The following is a 20092-nucleotide window of genomic DNA, read 5'->3' on the forward strand; positions in this document are numbered from 1 at the left end:
AGAATTTTAGTTTTTAAGGAAACAGATGTTCTGATGAACTATAGTATATATGGTCCAACTAAAATTTTATGAGTTACAATGAAGTAAGCTTAGAAATTTTTTCTTTAAGAAGGCACTGTGGCCTGAACTGAGTTCAGAGCTGCTTCTATATCTTTTCATTTATTAGTTACTGGAATGTCTGTCACTTTGATACATAGTCTATCTTTAATGGTTCTTAAGCTTTAGCACACAAATTGCTTAAGAGGACTTACTGAAACCTGTTATTCAGGGCTGCCACCATAGAGGTTCTGATCTGTTAAGTAGAGGTGGGGCCCAGAAATTGGAGTTTTCAAACAAACACTAGAGGATTCTGATATAGGTGGGGTATATTTTGGGAAATTCTGTCCTAAACAAGATTCAGTAGGGTCAAAAGTTTAAAAACTTTTCCTTTCAATTTCACAAATATTTACTCATCCATTAGTATTTATCAGTCACTTTTTTGGGGGAAGCATTATGAAAGGTTACATCAGTATTACAGATGGTGATTGTATTGTGTGGATTAAGGACAGTTTTATATAGTCAGATAGCTACATTTGCTGGCATTTTTTGCTTGTAAGAAGTGATATTTGGAAAAAAATTCAATAGCAAAAGAAAGACTGCAGCTTTTTAAGAGTTGTGAAGAAAATTGTTAAAGTATGGACTATGTAGTTTGATTTTTTACATTTCAGCCTGTCCTGAGTGAGGCATTAATAATATTAGCGTGAAATACACATCTTTGGTTCTTCTCTACCCAGTCAGTATTCCACATACAGTATGACATAATGGAATTGTGTATAATCCCATAAAGGCTGCTCTGTATGTACAGCATATCAGTCCCATATATATTTTTCATTCCTACAGTCTGTGTCTAATATGGCCAGAACTCTCATTTGTTAGCATTTACATTAACTTTTTTATGTTGTTAAAATTTTTTCATATTGCATCTCTTATTAGTATTGTATGTCCAAAGTGTCTGAGCGGAAAGTGATTCCCTATAACCTTATTATCGTCTCTTGCTCCATTTTCTCTTCTCCCTGAAAAATTGGTGGATGTGTTTGGTAGTCTGCCTTGCTTAATGCCACTCAGAAATATGACATAATTGCTTTCATGGAAGCAGGGTGAAGAAAATGACCTCATTCCCAGACAAACTCAGCTCTCCTTTTTTTATCTTACTTGATGCTTTAGGGTTTGATAATGGTACAGAGTTGATATTGGTGGCCCTGACAGGAATCACAGCAGTTTTTACCACTTGCTGGTGGAAGTACAAAGCTGTCATGTTTGAAAGCCATGGATACAGCTTTTATAGAGGTCTGTTAAAAAAAAAAAGTGTGAACAGAAGGGTAACGATTCTTAGGGTTATTTTCACATGTTATTTTATCAGGAGCCAGGAGAGAAATATTATTGTGTTAAATTTGCTCATATCTTTTTCTCTCACAAAAATGAGTATTATTTAGAAGGTGATAGCTTTTGGAAGGTGATAGCTGGTAATAGCTTTCATATTAACGATGAACCCAATTTTCCATTTGTTTCTACATCTCAGTAGTAGTACTCTCTGTTCCAGATGTTTGTGAATTGTTACAATATTCTTTCATCATGTAATAATATACTAATCTGTCTATTTTGTTGACTGGTTATTTTTTAATCCTTTCATTGTTTTCAATGCTTTGTAGAAAAAAATCTTCAAATTAGTGAACTCTCTAACCCACAGTTGTGTGTTCTCTTTGTATTTCTCTAAGAGTTGAGCATCTCTGAATGTTTTAGATCTTTTTCCTACCTTATCTGGGTTTAATTATTTCCTTCTATTTCTTCTTTATAGTATGATCTGAGTTTCTCTCTTCCCTAACATTTATTAGTAGTTGTCTCACATTTAGCTTTCTTTGAGTTCACCCCAGTCCCATAGGGGGCTCACATCCAGAAGGAGTACCTACAGGTGCCTATCTCTGAGATGTAAAGAAAATAGGTGTCAAAAGTTTTGTCTAGTTTTTATATTTCTTATCTTACTAGGTAGAAAGGAACAAAAGAAATAGACAATTTTATGGTTTTCTCCTTACTTTTAACCTCCATTTAGAAAAAGAACCTTCTTCACAGTTTGCTAAGTTAACTTTCTTTTGTTTTTGAAATGTAGTTTGAAGCTATTTAATTATAATAGAAAAAGGTTTAAGTATTTAGTATTTAATCAATATTTTTAGAAACTTTGTATGATTTTTTAATTTTTAAAAATTATGCAGCGATTAAAGAATGAAGGTGATAGGTATATAATGTGTTGGATGGATATTTACAATAAATTATTAGGAAAGAAGCAAAGGATCATATTTATGTTTTTTACTTTGTAAACCTTGGAATTTTGCCAGTTTTTAATTTTTTATAATTAAAAAAATTACCAAAAAAGAAAATAATATGTTTAATGGGAAAACTGAATAAATATGTGAATATAAAGTAGATAATTTAAAACATCAAATTGGAATTTTCATTTTGAATATTTGTAATACCTAGAACATTATTGAGTGATGTTATTTATTTCACTTAATTGAATTTTCTGCTTTGCCAGAAATTCTTTTTGACTTTGCCCTTATTACCCACATACTTTATTCAAAGCATAATTTTAAAAGTTCTTAGATCATTTTGGAAATCTAATTTCTTGCAGTCCTTTTTATAGCCATCATTTTTTTTTAAAGGATAGTCTTTTTTTTTTTTTTAACTATTTATTTATAGGCTGCGTTGGGTCTTCATTGCTGCATGTGGGCTTTCTCTAGTTGCAACAAGCAGGGGCTACTCTTCATTGTGGTGTGCGGGCTCCTCGTGGTGGCTTCTCTTGTGGAGCACGGACTCTAGGTGCGTGGGCTTCAGTAGTTGTGACACACAGGCTGAATAGTTGTGGCTCACGGGCTCTAGAGCACAGGCTTAATAGTTGTGGTGTGCTTAATAGTTGTGGTGCACAGGCTTAGTTGCTCCGAGGCATATGGTATCTTCCCGGGACAGGGATCAAACCCATGTCCCCTGCATTGGCAGGCAGATTCTTAACCACTGCGCCATGTAGGAAGTCTGGCCATCATTTTTAATTCTTCAGTCTCTTAAACCAGTTGGCTTACTAGTCAGTTGGATACCCTGTTGATTCTGTGTTCATGTTGCCTGTCACATCTATATACTCCTTTACAGAGCTACTGCCAGCACTTTTTGCCAGGCCTTTCATTACCTATCAAGGTGATGGCAGCACTTTCCCATTCTCTGTGTTTTATCTAACCAACAGTTTGCTTTCTCAGCTTCCCATTTTTGTGTCTTAATCAACTCTTTCTACTGTTTTGTTTTGTTTTTAATAGCTCATTTCTTACTGTGTTATTCCCCTGCTCAGATTTCTTTGCTGTCCTTTAAGGCCTCTGTCTTTTGGTTCTAATTTAACTTACCAGATCAACTTCTCACTACTGTACTACTTTTCTTCTAAAGAGAACAATTTACTGTTTCCATAATATGCCTTTGTAGGTTTCCTCAGCAATCATTTTGTTTATATTGTTCTTAAATCCAGTGTAATTTTCTTTCTTAAGTTTGTTGAGAACTTTACTCTTTTTAAATAACATTTGCCATATTCTGCTTTTTAAATAGGTGTTACCATACATTTTACTACCTTGATTCTAGATTTTAAGCTCTGAGGATAATATACGAGTTTTTGCCATGTAAGTATCTGCCATAATGCCTTCTACCTTGTAAGGATTCAAATGTTAATTGAATTACAAAGCTTACTTAAATGTACAGTCATAAAATATAATAAAACCAAAAGTTTTATTGACTCTGGAAGGTACTCTGGAAATTCCTATGTTGAATAAAGCCCTACTAGTAAGCACTTGCTTTCTTACACTTATACGTTTTTACCTTTAAATCTGATCTCAGTGAAATGAATTTGATTTTTTAATGTCCAGAGAGCTGAGATTTTGCTATAATTTTATTTGGGAGATTAAAAATAGACGATATACCTAAAAATTGACTTATCATGGGTAAAAGTATAGAATTATTATGAATGCATTTTTTTATAAAGCATAATTGTAAATAATTCTTTTTTAATATGTTTGAACATCTGTTGAGTACTAGCTGGTAGAATAACAATGACCTTAAATTAGGAAACAAAAGAGAAAATAACAGTTCCATATTTTGTTGAGCTCATCTTTGGTTAGTTTTCAAAATAATGGTTCTTATTTCTGTAGTTTTGAAGAACTAATGCAGTTAGCTATATAGAAATTGATATGTGTCTACGATTTGTGGGATATGGGTAGAAAAATATGATTTTAAGAAGATCCCATATGAATTTATTATTACATCTATTTTTCATTTAAAAATTTCATTAGTGCTTTCATTAGTGAAAAATCAGCATTAGTGCTTTTTTTTATAAAATTATTTGAAGTAAAGTAAAAACTTTATGTGTTGTGGTAAGGGCCATCATAAGAAACATAAAAATATTTCACCTTTTCATTGAACAAAAACACTTGTCTAAGCTTCTCATTTTCCCTTTAAGCTGAGATTAGCAATTGCAAACATATTTGTGACTTGTTTTTTTAAAGCTGAACTTTTGACATAAATGTTAGTTTGGTTTACATATTACATATTATTTAATGCTAAAAAACTACTAGAGGTTATCTAGTGAATACTAATTTTCTTTGTTGTAGATCAGTGGGTGCACTTTTGTATCAGTATATCTGAAAGATTATTACAGGTGGGCAGAAATGCTTGTTAATTGTCTGTTCCAGTGTCAAGTGTAGAAATAGTAACAGTCTAGAGGGCAACATTATAATATTTGCTATTTCTTATTTTGTTAGATTTCTTGTTACAGAGAACAGGAAGGCATGAAAGCAGTTTAGGCAAATTTATTAGAAAAATGTTTTTTAACTGAGTTTTATAGACTTGAAAAATATTTAAAACACAATGGGTTTTTCTTAATGTGAAAACTTCTCTAAAAATAGTCTAATTTTTATTAAGATTGTAAAACTAAATATTCAAATATATATATGCTCAGAAATCCAAGTACAAAATTAGTTTAAAAATTTTTAACATATTAGGAGATATTCTGTGCTAAATATATTTCTTGAATGAAAATTTTCTTAATGTCTTTATGAAATCCTAATTTCTCTGTAGAGTTTCAAAGAATAAGTCTTACTTGTTTATGCTACATTTTGTCAAATTGAAGCATTTCCTTAATTCCATAAAAGAGTGCAAAGTAAGGCGGGAGGAAACTGCTCCTTTGCCAAGATTTGACATTATGTCAACATTATTATCAGAAGTATATCACTGTTAAATTTGTCATGTAACCTCAGTGAATTCAAGCTATTGCATGGTGCTCATTTCTCCAAGGGATTAGGTATTCAATAAATTAGATTGGATGAATTTCATTTATTTATATAAAAGTATATTATTGAATTGGTTTTTTTCTTTGCAGCCCAACATTTAATTTTTAATTACAGAAGACCACCTAATGAAGACATGTTTCTTTCAATGAGAGATTATTATTGAATTGTTTGACATAAAATTTTTTTATTTAAAAATGAGTTGCTATTTGAGCTAGTGGATACAGTATGAAAAAAAACAGAATAAAGAATTGTTCAGTTAACCAGTTACAAGGTAGAAAGTATTTGCCTACTTTAAATAACTTATTGCTATTTTTCAGGTACAGTGATAATTAGCACTCATTGATTATTAGATTATAACAGTTGGAAAATACTTGTTTGATATGAGATTCTCAAACCTGGTATCTATAGTTAGGATTGGTAATTTCATAGTTTTCTAACATGTATTGAGGATTGGAAGCAAAATTAATTAAGTGGTTTAGAGTAAAAAAAATTCACAAGATTTATTGCCACTTTAATGATTTTCAGAGTTGAAAGGACTATATTTTGAAACACTTGGGAGCTCAGTTTAGAAACATTGTGTAAATTGTATTACTCCAAAGTTGCTGTGTATCTAAAATCAGAAATAGTTGGCTTTTCTATAATGACATGAAGTCTTTTTTTTCTCTCCTTCCTTGTATTCAAATTTTAGTATTTAACTTCTGTTATACAAAAAGGCTGACTTGAATAAAATTAGAATGTCAGTTTATTTTAATGCACTAGTTTTTGCAAGTATACTGTATTAATCCAGAGCATGTGGCTTAACTCAACCAAAGTGAGGAAGAAAGAAAGAAGCTTTAGTGTTCTTCCTTCCTTTTATTGTCAGTTCATTTGTATATTATAGGCATAGTGACCTTGATCTTAGAATATCAATCTCTTTTTCATAATAAACGTGAATTTCAAAAGTTTCCCTATCTTGATGTGCATATACAGGGTTGTTTGTTTTTTGGTTCTTGAATTTTAAAATCCTGATAAATCCTACCATTTCCTACATTCCAAAAAGGATGGTTTCATATATAGTTCATTATTTTTGATGCATCAAATATTATAGCAAGTAGACTATACTAGAAAACATAATATAGTGGTATAGAAAATCCTGGGTCGTTTTGGTTGCTTGGAGCCCATAATTTTGGTTTTTATGTTAAAATGCTATTCCAGTTTTAACATATAAATATATCTGTAATTCATGGCTTAGAAACAATACACTTTATAAAAAAAAAAAAGCAAGGATACCTGTGTCAGTTATATTTTAAAGTTATACAGTGTTTTAAGGCTATGTATTTATTCTTTAGAAAATATGACTTACATGAATATCTTCTGATGGACATAATATTGACAAAATATACACATGATATTATCTTAACAAACTGCCATGCAACAAATACATTAAGTAATGAAGAAATTGAATATATATGACCTAATCTAATCTTGACATTTACATTGAAAATTTACAACATAACCAGTACTTAAAATTGTTTTCTTATATTTGGCAGTAATTTCATTTTTACAATTAAATTTAAAACTTCTGAATGTGGGTTTGGTGAAACTTAGACTTTTCCCTAGTCTGTGACAACCTGAGGTACTAAACATTTTTCTCTTATTTCACTATCTTCAAATGTAATTTTTTTGTTTCTTTTAGGATCTATCCAAGAGTTGTGTATTACAGCATTATTAGGCATGGGATCAGCTTCTACTATGGAAACAACTCGCTTTTTCATTTTACTTTTCAAGACCTTTTGAAATTTTTGTCTAGTAAATGCATATAATAGAGGGTGAAATATAGTTGTTCCATAACCCATGACTAGAAAACACAACCTTAATTTTACTAAAAGGTCACTTGGGCCTAAACATAAAATGGTGGTATTTAAAACAGAAATTGGTGTCCAGCAGAGAAGAAATGTAGAAATAATCAATAAAGACATTTTGAAGACTCTTTTTTGCCTTTCTCGTCGTTCACGGTGTCGTTTCATAGCTCGCCGGAGGGCAATTATTACAGAAACTGAAGTTCTAACACCAAAGACTACATTTCTCCCACCACTGCTTTGTGACATGTCTGTAGTTTCATGTTGTGTGGTTAGAGAAATTGTCTTTTTCTTTCTTGCTTTCTTCTTTGGCCCTGTTGAGAATCTTGTGCCTATTCGAATATTGAGAGCCTGCAGTATTTTGCTGTATGTGATTAACATTACTATGACAGTGAAAAAGAATATTGGGATCTGTACTAGCAGGTGATAATACATTCCCAGTTCAGTGTAGTATTCATTTGTACTGACACACAGAAGTGTCTTGTTTTCCCATGTATTTCCACTTTGAAGGCTGAAAAAATTCACCTCAATAAAGGGAATCAGGAAGGAGAAAAAAGAAAAAATCCAAATGGATATCATTAGCATTACAGCTCTGCCCATTGTCAGAATTCGATTTGCAGGCTTTACAGAGATGTCGTATCTGTCCAGAGTGATAGCAAAAACGTTGATTGCTGTTGAGACACTTGCAAAAGATACACAGGCCTCATGGAAACAGCAGATGAGAGCAGTGTTACTCTCCAGTGAAAGCAGGAGGATAACTATAGTTAGAGGAATACATCCCACACAAATGATTACATCAAGTACATGAAGATTCATTGTAATAATGTTACTGACAGAGTTGATTAAGTTGGATTTCATGCAGTAAAGTACCAATACGGTGAGGTTGCTGCCAAGTCCCAACACAATTTCTAACATAAGAAATCCGGTGAGAGACACTTGAAAGCTTAATGGATATGATAGTGGTTGGTACATATTGGTGTTGATGTCATCAATGTCATCTCGCACTGTAATGTTAGATTCAGACTGCATGTTGATTTCCAGAATGGGAGAAAAACACATTCTTTTGGAGCAGTTGGTTTTTTCCCTAGAAAGTGAAATAGAATAAACTATTTGATATTTGGCAATTTAAATGACGTACAAAACCTGTGCTCTTTGTAAAAAAATTTTTTTATTGTGTTTAATTTTTAAATTTATAGACTATTAATGGAAAATGTAGAATTAGGAAACATCAAGGTTGCATTGTTTTGATATAAAAGGAAATTGGGTTCCCCATTTGAAGAAATAACTGTATCGGGGATTGTTCCTATCTGGTTCAAAATTATTTAATAAACTAAAAAGGTTTTCCTTATTTGAGTTTTTCAAGGTTATTATTTGAGATACAATATATTTTTGTATAATAAAACTACCCAGTATGCAAAACTAATTTTAGCCCAGTGTTTTAAGGTTTCATTTTTAAATGTTGTGAGTAGGTGGAGAATACATGCTATTTTAACATGTTGTAGCACAATTAGTGTAGGTGTAATTATTCCCGTGAGATTTCAAATGACCAGGACAAATGTTCATTTAAAATGATAAATGGCACAGAGTGCTAATTTGTTTTAAATCACTTTGTCCATGTGCTTGATTGAAATTCATATTCAGAAGTCAACAGTGTGCTTGGGAATATCTGGAGTTATTTCTCACTGAAATAGGCAAATGATAAATATTTCACATTTCACAGTGAAAGTGCTCACTGAACTTTGTAACAAGCAAACTTATAAAAATTGGAAGAAAAAGGACGTTATTTTGAAGCAAAATGCCACAGACCTTGGTAAAAGAGCACTAACCACTCCTATGAATGATTTATTTTGTGACCACACCCCTTCATATCTTGTCGGAGAAAATTGAAATTTAATATCATGTTAAGATATAGCCTTTTTTTTTGATGGTTTAAAAGAATATATCATTTGATTTTATTAAACAGAATTTATAAAGCAAAAAATGAAAATTTAGGGAACAGGAGTATCTGAAGCCCATTTTCTGAGGAATTATTAAAGTTACACATTCCCTGTGAAACCTTTTGTATAAATCACCCAGTGTATATCATTTTGAGGAAAATTAAAAAAAAACCAAACTCTTGCTAATTCATGCATATCTATATTTTAATATATAGAAGTTTAGAGTATTTATAAAAATAATGTCTGATTTTCTGGGCTAAAATGTCAGTAATTAGTATATTTAGTTAAAGTATAAAATCATACAACCAACTATATTTCACATTTCAAGTACAGCATTTTGCCTGCAAAATCATAACAAATTATAAAAGCTAATTATTTTTAGAACTCATGTTAACCTTTCACTTGATGTAACCTTTGGCAGGTTTTAGAATACAGTTTTATTTATGCAAATTATTTTAGAGGTAGTATTTCAGAAACACAAATGCTAACATTATTTCTTTTGAGCTTGATATAAAGTATTACTAAAGGCATATATTTGAGTAAGTGAAGGTCTCAGCCAGCATTGAAATCCTATAAAAATGGAAAATTTTAAAGTGTGCCAAATTTTCTCGACACATTAAACATCAGATCTTTGTCACATCAGTTAGATTTAGAATTAAATAAAGCAGAAGTGTCAATTTAGACGATAATTATGGAAAACACATGTACTTTAGAGCAAGATTCTTTTCTCTTGTAAATGTTAAACAGTGTTGTGGGGTGCATGCATCTTCTGACCTACCTGTTTGCTGTTGCCTTATGGGCCTTTTGGCTCACTATAGCAGTTTTTCACAATATGATACATGATGTCATTGACAGATTTGGACATGAATTTTTACCTGACAACAGTGAAGTAGCTGTGTTTTATTTCATGTCTTGTAGGAATTCTTTCATTTTTCTCTCCAATACTTCAACTGCATGAATTGTGAGATTTAGTTGGCTGATGAATTTCTAAACACCAGTACAAAATGCTTGTGTTTGTTTTGCCTTAAAAGTCACGACTGAAAGTTCCTCAAATGATAGAAATTGTTTCTCTTTGAGAGGATATATGATGTCTCTTTATTTTCCAGAACATATGAAAACAAAAACGGAAACATAGAGTTTCTAGCTTCTAAAATGTATTTAGACATCCTTTTGTTACAAATGTAAATCTGTTTCTATAGCAGTCCTCATTATTTTGAAATGATTTCTTGGTCACATAACTTGCTTTGTAAGTCCAGTCCATGTTCTCTTGATAAAAACCATCTGCTATTTAATTTGGTTTATTTTCATTAGAAGAGGATACATAATTGGTTATAAAACTCAGATGGAAAAATCCTTTAGTAATCAGTTAATATGAATATCTGAATATTTAGTGCAGAAAAATACTTGCTAAAAGCTTCATTTAGCTTGCTGGTAATGTATGTCATTCTTTCGGCAATCCATGTTTCATTGTTTCTTCAAGAATCGGTGGCTCCACGATTTTGGTATCTTAAAGTATAAACTCCCCCTTTAAAAATGCTCACCATTTTGTTTTCAGGCTTTTACAGTTATATTGTTTTTCATTTTTTGGCTGTTTTATGTAGCATCTTCTTAGGATGATTACTGTCGATGTGTTGTATCCCAGCAGTAATGTAGACCTATATTCTCTGGTTTTAACTCCTTAATGTCTTAAAATGATGTGTTGCAAGAATATCCTGCAGTCTGTGGTTCAGACAGCTAAGGAGATGATGGGTCAGATGCATTCTTCATATTATCAGTTGTAAATACTGAATTAGCTGCTTTGGGCCCCTGTGAAAAAGAAAAAAAAAGTGATTAAGGAATAGGATTCCTAATAATTTCCAATTAATTGAAAGTTACTTAAATTGTGTTTATTTAACACCATACACAGTATTTGCTATCAAAGTATAAGCAAACTGTGTTGTTAGAGCCCTAGCTTATGCATAAATTTAAGGGTTTCTTTAAATAAAATATTCTCTTTTCCTAATAAAGATTGTAAATATCATGTTGTTTAGTAACAGAGTTAACATTGCAAATATTACCATGAAAGAAAAGCTGTGTTTTTTTTAAACCAGTTTCTCTCATTTTAGAAGTTAACCTGTTTTCAGAGATTATGAGCAATTAGCATACATTAAACATAGTATTATTCCCTCTTGTCTTTATAATAAATTTAACAGTATTTCCTGCTGTAAGATATTGTAACTTGCTTAATTATTAGCACTTGGTTTGAATTTTAACTGATTAAAACAGATTCCATAATAAAATACTATAAATTTCCATTGATGAACTGTTCGTGTAGTTGGAATGTAAAGGGTGATGTAAAATGTAACTGCAAATTAAATAATTTTAAATGAACATGCCCAATAATAAACTTAACTTAAAATTGAGTAGTAAATAATAGCTAAATAGTAAACCTGATTCTTTCAAGAAATATAAGCATATTTTGAACACTTGAGAAAGACTACTGATGACATTTAGGATATTTAGAATATCTAAAGTGACTTAAAAAGCTGGTATCTTCATAGTGATTGAACAAAGAATATTCTTTGTATTTAACATTGCATCTTAAAAATTACATTTAAAACATATCATGTCTTAAAAATAAATAGATCTAAAAGATACATGTTTAGCAATAAGTAGAATTAAGCAAATAAACTCTTAAATGTAGGCTTAAATTTTTCAAAGTAATTTTACCCCACTATGCCGGTTCGAAAGCAGCTGAATACTATAATAAGGAACACATCTTACCTCCGCTAAAGATTTGATAAATTCTTGATGTAGTTGAAGCGTTTCCAGTTTTGATTGATTCATTTTGTTCACTGGTTAGTAGAGGACTGGGGGAAGAGGGTCATAAACACCTCTTCGAAAAAGACCTTAATGAAAATATGTGTCTGTACTGTGCCATTGTTTCAGCAGTACTGCTAATGTATGGAACATGTAGTGCTGCTTAGAGGCTGCTGCAGTCTCTCACTCTTCCTACTGTGGAATCAATAAGCATCTGAAAATACATAATGAAAGTAATTTAACGTACTGAAGGCTTCTTGTCTCCAGAGACAACACTTAGATTCAGTCTTTCTAAAAAGGAATGGCACTGCTTTTCAGAGGAAAGCCTGTTCTGGGCAGCTTTTGCAGAATGACAGCCTACCTTGTCGCTTCTCTCCACTGCAGAGAGATGCAGTGCATTCACTAATTTTGATTGGTCAGTTGTATTGGGCTTAAATTGTGCTTCATATGTATAGCAGGGATTTCCCCCCCCCCCCCACTGTTTTATATAAGGATGCTTTTTTAAAAGGCTGTATTTATAAGTGGTTGTGTATTGCTCTTAAATAGAAGATGAGTAAATTAGTCTTTAAAAAAATGCGTATTCTATTTTGGTTTGTTGTTCACTTATGCCAAACATTAAAAAATATGGGGAGGTGGTGGGAAGGGGGAGAAGAAAGAATTACATAGTAAAATGTATATATTCTTTTTAAAGCCTTGGATAGTTGCACTTGAAAATATTTTAGTTGTATATATGTTTTTGGTTGAGATTCTTTGTTCTACAAATAGAAAGCCACTGCATCTTTGCTGTGAACCACATTGAATTTCAACTAGTTTGTTTGTATTCAAGTCATCCTCTCTGTGTATTCCAAATTGTTGTGGACATCTCAAGGTGTTAAACGTTATTATGACTCCAATAGTAATTCATTCAGTTATTCATTCATTTCATTCATTCATTCAAAATATTAATAAAGCTTGATTTAAGATGATTATACCCTACAATTTTTTTAAAAAATTCCATTGCTGTTAGTAGAGTCTCAGTATGTAAAAATTTAATCATGTGCACTACTTTTGATATTACTACTCAGCCTTCACCTCTGGTAACCTGTTTTGCTCAGTAGGTATATACCAATCATGTGCCATCACATTTTATTTCAACTGGCTGTTTCTGTTTTTAACATGGGTACTTTTAGTGGATTGCTATGCCTTAATATTATATGCAGCTGTATGCTAATGTTACTGGTAAAGGAAAAAGGAAGTTAATTACATGTCTTCTTAAGTTACAAAGCTAAATTATTTTAAGATATGCTGTCAAAAGAGTTAAAAACAATGGTGTAAGTAATTTAAAATATTAGTTTAAATTTCATTTTGGTTACTTATGAATAATTTTCTGTTTTCAGTATTGAGGAACACATTGAGGAAAACTTTTAGACTTGAGTATATAAACTGGCTGAATTCTATATCTCTTAACAAAACAGAAGGCATATTGCAAATCACTGAATTATTAGAATATTGATTACCTGTTTCCCTTAATTTAGGAATATTAGTGATCTGCATTTTTTAATATGTGTGCTAGGTTTTTAATTTGTAAAAAGTTATTCTTTATAATTTTGAAAGTCAGTATACATTTTAATAATCTTCCACTGCTAGTGTTTAAAGCTGCACAAGGGGCTGGCTGAATAGTATATGAGCTGTGAGTTGCATTTCCATAGAAGTTGAGAGTAATGTGGTGGAAAATTGTGCTGTGAATTTCTAAAATTTTCTGCACAGCTTTGGGTGGCAGGGCTTTGGTAATGATAAAAATTAAAATACTGTGCCACTTTTCATGCATTTTGAAATTGGAGAAAAGGATCTTAGAATGCCAGCCATGTTGAAAGGTAGCACAGGTGTGTACACACACACATGCACAGTGTTGTTTGATTTTAGCTTTCAAAACTAAAACTAGCTTCAAAGGAAAGATAGCATCAGTTGAAACTTGTGGTAGAGATGAGAAGTTACTAACGTAGTGAAATACATACAGTGCTTTTCTGCCAAAGAATTCAAGTGTTAGCTTATATTTATCATCAAAATATCACCGTGAAGTAGAGGAAACAAAGGCATAGACAAGTTTAATGACATGAAAAAGTCTAGGTAAGTTAGTAGCAGAGCCAGTGTTAGAACTCTGCAGACCCTCATCAAACTATATACAGCTGGCTCTCTGTTTTTGGAAAATTCTGGGGGTAACTTTTGACTTAAAATTGGGTGATTCAGGTTCAGTCAATACTTATTAGTTAAATGACTTTTGACAAGTCAGGCATTCTCTGGGTCACGTATAGCTTTGACTTTTTAAACTGATATATACTTCTGTGCTTTGTTTAGCTGTCTGTGAGACAGTATTTCCATGCTAGACTATTTTGAAAACATAAATTCTGGGATCTCTGTAAGAAATAATGGCAGCAAGAAAGTTCAGGTCTAGAGAACCGTTTTTATTCCCTGTGACTTGTGGTTAGGATACACAAAATATTACAAATAATAATTACTTCTTACTGCATACAATGCTTAGTGTAGTTTTCTTTTTCTTTTTTTTAAAGATCTTGCTAAGCTTTATTTATTTATTTTATTTAAGTTTTGGCTGCATTGGGTCTTTCTTGCTGCGCACAGGCTTTTCTCTAGTTGTGGTGAGTGGGGGCTACTCTTCATTGCAGAGCACAGGCTCTAGGTGCATGGGCTTCAGTAGTTATGGTGCACAGGCTCAGTAGTTGTGGCACATGGGCTTAGTTGCTCCATGGCATGTGGGATCTTTCCAAACTAGGGCTTGAACCCGTGTCCCCTGCATTGGCAGGTGGATTCTTAACCACTGTGCCACCAGCGAAGTCCCTTTCTTTTTCTTTCTTATTTTATTTTTTGGCGGCACCGTGCGGCTTGCAGGGTCTGAGTTCCTTGACCAAGGATTGAACCCGGGCCACACTGGTGAAAGCCCAAAATCCTAACCACTAGACCACCAGGGAATTCCCCTATACTTTTCTTTTTAAAAACCACAGTTTGGTTTGGTGATTATAAGGTCCTCTGGTTTCTTAGCAGGATAATTCTAAATGCCTTTGTTTTTAAACAAAGAAAATCTCTAAACCTCTGGATTGAGAATCAGATTATATTCTTTTCATGAAAAAAATTAATATCAAATTATAAATGTCAGAATGTGCAAAGATTCTTATTTCCATAGCAACAGATTTTCACAATTTTGCATTTAATATGTTTTGTATTCATATAGGATGCTAATTTTGAAAAATGCTACAATTAGTGATTTAAAACCAAATGTTACAAAATCATTTTATAGATTATTAATTAATTAATAACCTAGCAAAGCAGTTTAACTTTCCTAATAATAACTAAGCAACAGATGTCAATCTAACTCTCAGATATCTCTATTAGAATGCTTTTTCACAAGTTGTGTTTTTCTTTTAGTTAAAAACATTTTGATTTTTATTTAGTTTAGGAACTAAAATTTCTAAAATTCCTGATATGGAAGTCTTTGATTTTTTTATTTTATGTATTTGCCTCCTTAATTTTGGACAGCTTTGACTATGAGAGAGTAATTTACTGTTCACATTTTAATTTACTGTTCATATCAGATCATTCTTATCTAGCTTGTGTTTGTTTCTGATGCTACAGAATTTTTGATGATTTTGAATTTGTAAATGAACTCAACTTTGTGAAATATTGGAATTAACCACAACTGACAGTGCTTTGAAACTATTTGCAATACATATACAAAAGCAGTTTCTAATTGCTGAAAAATCACTTTTTAAATTGTATTTCTGCAAGGGTACTTTTTCAATGAATACTTAACATAGCTAACCCTCAATTCTGTATGATACTGGAGGCTGAGGTAGAAAGGATTATTTCAGTTTAAAGCCAATTCAAAAATTTCATTTGGCTTCTCAACTTTAAATTTCTTTCACAACAAATGTGTTACCAGAAAAATAGAAATGGACCATCTGCTGAAACCTCCATCAGGGTAGTAGGGAGTCAACAATATTGGTGATTCATTATCTATAAAAGAGGATAATTGAAAACTGATTGTAATTAGATAAAGTACAGAATTGTACATCTTAACCAAAAAACTCTGCAAGCATTCTTCCCCATCCTTCCCATCTCACCGAAGTCAGGTATTTAAAATTTTTCATTTTTTATTTTTCATAGTTTGTTATTGTAAATCATTTGCCAGCATCTATTATAAAAATAAATACATGGCATTTCTTTTCGTTTTTCTCATCCAAACTTTGATTTTGGACCCTGTGACTATTACTACTTTTTAATCTCCATCTGTTGTCCTACTGTTGGCATGTTGTTTTAGGGGCCTTGTCCAAATTATTACCACCCCTGACCCCAATTTTCTGGCTTACTCTTTTGACTGCCTTATATCCCTTTTTGCATCTTTAAATATTAAGGATTTTGTTGATGTTTTTCTCTTATATTTCCATCAAAGAGTTACACAAACATGTTTGGGCTTTTTTTTCCCATTTTGGTTTCTCTTTTCTGTTGCTGCTTCATTTTCTTATAATTCTCCTATTGTAGGTTATTATGCACAATCAGATTCATTTCTATGTTCTGAAACCAAGTCAGTTAACTAGATTATATATTTAACAAAGCTGTGGCAAATACCCCCTTCTGTGCTGAGTCCTTTGCTTATTTTTATCCTTATTTTTAGTATAGAGAAGTACAATTATTTTTTGTATATTGACCTTATATCTTACAAGTTTACTAAACTTGTATATTAGTCTTGGGAACTTTTTGTGTGGATTACATGGTATTTTCTGTATAGACAATGTGGTCTGCAAATAGAGACAGTTAACTTCTTGAACCATGTGTGACTTTTATTTCTTTTCTTGCCTTATGCTACTGTGTAGGACCTCTGGCATTAGATTTGATAAAAAGTATATTGGGAGAAGCAATCTGCCATGGGCCCTGAGCATCGCTGAAGGTCCTCGGGCATGCTGGGTGTTGCTTGGCATGCTAAGAATGGAAAGACCTGGCTGTTCTTTACCTGGCCCATTTCTCAGGGTTGTGTTTGAATCTAGCAACCATGAGAGATGCAATAATAACTCCCCAGACAAAGAGCAGACTTGCTTCTGCTTGTTATAAAAATGGTAAATTGTCCTGCTCAGTGTTCTTCTGCTGCGATGCAAACCTAGTGTATCCATAGTATCCACCTAGGCCTCTCTGCCAGGAGGACTTAGATAGGAATGTGAACTGTCAGTGACATGATCCCTCATACTGCTTGCTGTGGCTTGAGTCTTTTGCCTCTGATCCAGGCACCTTAAGTCTTCTGCCAGCATACATGACAGAAACAAGCTGATTTCATAGCTTGCAAATAGGGTAAAATCCTAAACCCTTTACGATTTTTGACAATTTTGGTAACAAGCACATGATGTTGACTGAAACGTGGCTTCCTACAGAAGAGAAGAGAAGGGCCCTTTGGGCTGGTTTAGAGAGTATGAGGTCTAGTAGCAAGTGCTCTTGTCTAAGTGGTGGGCTAATAGATCCCCTACTGACTTACCTGTTAATGAATTTTTAGAAGCTAAGCAGTGAGAGAATTAAACGAATCTGCCCAAATGATACTTTGCTTGTTGCTCAGGCTCTAGGCTGTAGGAAGAGAGTGTTGTTACATCAGTGAGGCAGCAAGCCTGTGGGCCTAGGCAAAAGGCAATAAAGCTGAATCAAGGGCTCCCTGGAGCTAAAATAAAAGGTGTCAGCAATGAGGACACAGAGCTTTGGGTAGACTTGATACATTATAAGTTCATTTGTTGAGTCCAGGTAGGCAGCCACTTGAATGTAGCTGTGATGTGTTTCTTATTGGTGCAGAGCTACTTTTTCTCTTTGTGCCCTCTGATTCCTCTCCCTCTCTTCTAAACTCAGCTGCTTAAAGTAAAAGCCAAATGTGGCAGGGAACTTCAAGGAGAGCGGAGCAGCTCTGTTGGATAGAGGTACCCAAGCACCCTCGCTCCTGGTGCTGTGGGGAGAAAGCACAGTAGGTGGCAGGGAGGCTGAAGGCACCAAGGACTGCAGGCTGGAGCTGTCTCAGCGTGCCCAGCGGCAAATCAACAGCCCCTAGGTCCAGGAGTTTAGAGGAGTTGGAGGTATGTGGGAGGAAGCAGCTCTAACCCTGGGATGAGGAGCCAAGCAGAAGAAAAGCCTCCCACCACCTCAGTCCTCTTCTACAAGCTAGCCTCCCCCACTACCCTGTACTCCCCATGCTCCTGGTCAGAAAATAATGTCGTCTCCTGGGAGCTATGGCTATAGTCCCTTTTGTGTATGTGTTAAATTCCTTGGTTTGTGTTCCTTCAGGGGGGAAAACACTCAAATTCAAGAAAAACTAAAGTGTGGGTGGAGCCTCTGGGCTTATTCAGTGTACTGTTCTGGCTTCCTCTGCCAAGTGTGTATTCGGTATTGATGTTTTATATATGCTTATGTTGTGAATGCTTATAAATTCACAGGAGATTGTTTCATTCACGAGCTCCTGCATGTCTCCGGTGATCTCCTGCAATATCATCCCAGGAGGAAAGAAAAACCCATAGCTTTAGTTAAAACCTTTGTGGCTGCTGAAGTGCTCAGGCCATCTCTTAGCACAGCAGTGCCACCTGCCTGACCCAGCTGCCAAGTGCACCTGTTTTGAACAGGCCTACTGCTAAGTTCTTGTTAAAAACCAGACACCTGACCTATAGATACCTTGTGATTCTCTGGCCCAGTGTCACCATTTGGGGGTACGTTAACTCGGACGACTTGACAACTAACAAGGAAATGGACCAGTAGACTTCATTGAAAGAAACAAATGAAAACGGTTAGTTCAAAGGTGCAGCTGGCCTGGCCTTAAGCGTAATCTTGGTTTTGCATGAAGGGGTGGAAGTGAACCCTTTTGGGGAAATCTTTTCTTTCATTGCACCGCCTGAAAGTTCACTGGGGCCCTTGATGCACAGAAGTTCCTGTAAATACCTGGGCCTGATTCACCGACAGTCCGGCCAAGTTATAGGCTGATGGTATCCATTGTGCTGCTGTAGCTGTTCAACCTCAGTGCCAGCTCCAGAAAACCAAAAGTGGATATGGTCATTCTGTCCCATCCTAATAGCTCTGACCAATACTCCTCTTGCTTAATGTTCTTGTATTGTATTTTTACTGACTCTCGGGCTGTTGCCTATAACGTAGCCTTCCACTTGGAAGATAGGTTAAAAACATCTCTCTTTGGGACTGCAAACTGGAAACAAATCACAGCCCCCAGTCAGTATGGGTCACTCAAGCCTGTACATCCCAATTGCTGTCATTTCCACTTGGATCCTTTATCAAAAACAGCAATGGATATCCCACCATAGTAGACTGGGTAACAATGGCACCTTGGGTTTCAGGAAAGGGAACTTCTTGATGTTCCTTTCCCACTTCCACTTGTAGTGGAATTCCTTTTCCTCCCCTAGGGGTATAGGGTTTTTTTGCTATCTCCCTTTTCCTAGCTCAAATGAGTTTTCAACAATATTCAGAAGTTGAAAGGGTTTGTTGCACTTCCCTCAGTGGTTTAAGGCATTTATTCACCCTTGTGTTAGAGATGGTAGAAAGGATCCAGGCTGAACTTCATGCCTTTTTCTCAGTGTCTGCTGTTCTCATTCCAAAGCATGAAGGATGCTTTCTCAGACCTTTTACTCTGCACTTGGTCTTTTTTTTCCATGCAAACCTGGTGAAGTCTCTGAAGAACTTGTGAATGGATGTGCCTTCCCTTGTGTTTGTGGCCTCCATGTGTTCTATATTTTGTTGCTAGCACATACTCAGCCTTTAGGAATTCATTAGCAATTTTAGCTGAATTATCCTTACTGGTGTCCAGGATTGTCTTCCCGAGGAACTCAAGTGCTCATGTCCCCATTTGTCCTTCAAAGCACCTATTTTTCTTTAGAGTTTTGGTTGGTGGTTGTCCTGTAACCTCAGGTCTCCTGGCAGCTGTGTACCATGATAATATATATAAATTTTATGAACCTACTTGGTCATGGTAGATTACCCTTTTAGATATTGTATGATTTTATTTGCAGTAATTTTGATAAAGCATTTTGCCTGTATGTTCATGAGGGACATTGGTTTATCATTTTCTTTTATTTTTTTGGTCTGGTTTTGGAATCAGAACAATAATGTTGGATTCATAATGAGTTGAAAAATATTTCCTCTTCCTTTAGTTTTAAAA

At 34.0% G+C, this 20092-nt stretch overlaps 2 protein-coding genes across 2 annotated transcripts in view; one reads left to right on the plus strand and one right to left on the minus strand.

The window, feature by feature from the left end:
• COG5 (component of oligomeric golgi complex 5) overlaps positions 1–20092 on the plus strand; it is a 266210-nt gene that overhangs the window by 50842 nt on the left and 195276 nt on the right. The gene's annotated exons all lie outside the window — the stretch shown is intronic.
• On the minus strand, positions 6338–9936 carry GPR22 (G protein-coupled receptor 22). Its single transcript, XM_057733626.1, has 2 exons — positions 9902–9936; positions 6338–8270 (listed from the first exon to the last, which is right to left on the minus strand). Exon 2 carries the CDS (start codon positions 8243–8245, stop codon positions 6944–6946), a length of 1302 nt encoding a protein of 433 aa, XP_057589609.1. The 5' UTR covers positions 8246–8270; positions 9902–9936; the 3' UTR covers positions 6338–6943.

This window comes from Hippopotamus amphibius, chromosome 4, assembly GCF_030028045.1.
Source record: "Hippopotamus amphibius kiboko isolate mHipAmp2 chromosome 4, mHipAmp2.hap2, whole genome shotgun sequence".
Classification (NCBI taxonomy): domain Eukaryota; kingdom Metazoa; phylum Chordata; class Mammalia; order Artiodactyla; family Hippopotamidae; genus Hippopotamus; species Hippopotamus amphibius.

Coding starts and splice junctions, on each gene's coding strand:
- GPR22 (XM_057733626.1), bottom strand. CDS start 8,245: ATGTGTTTTTCTCCCATTCTGGAAATCAACATGCAGTCTGAATCTAAC.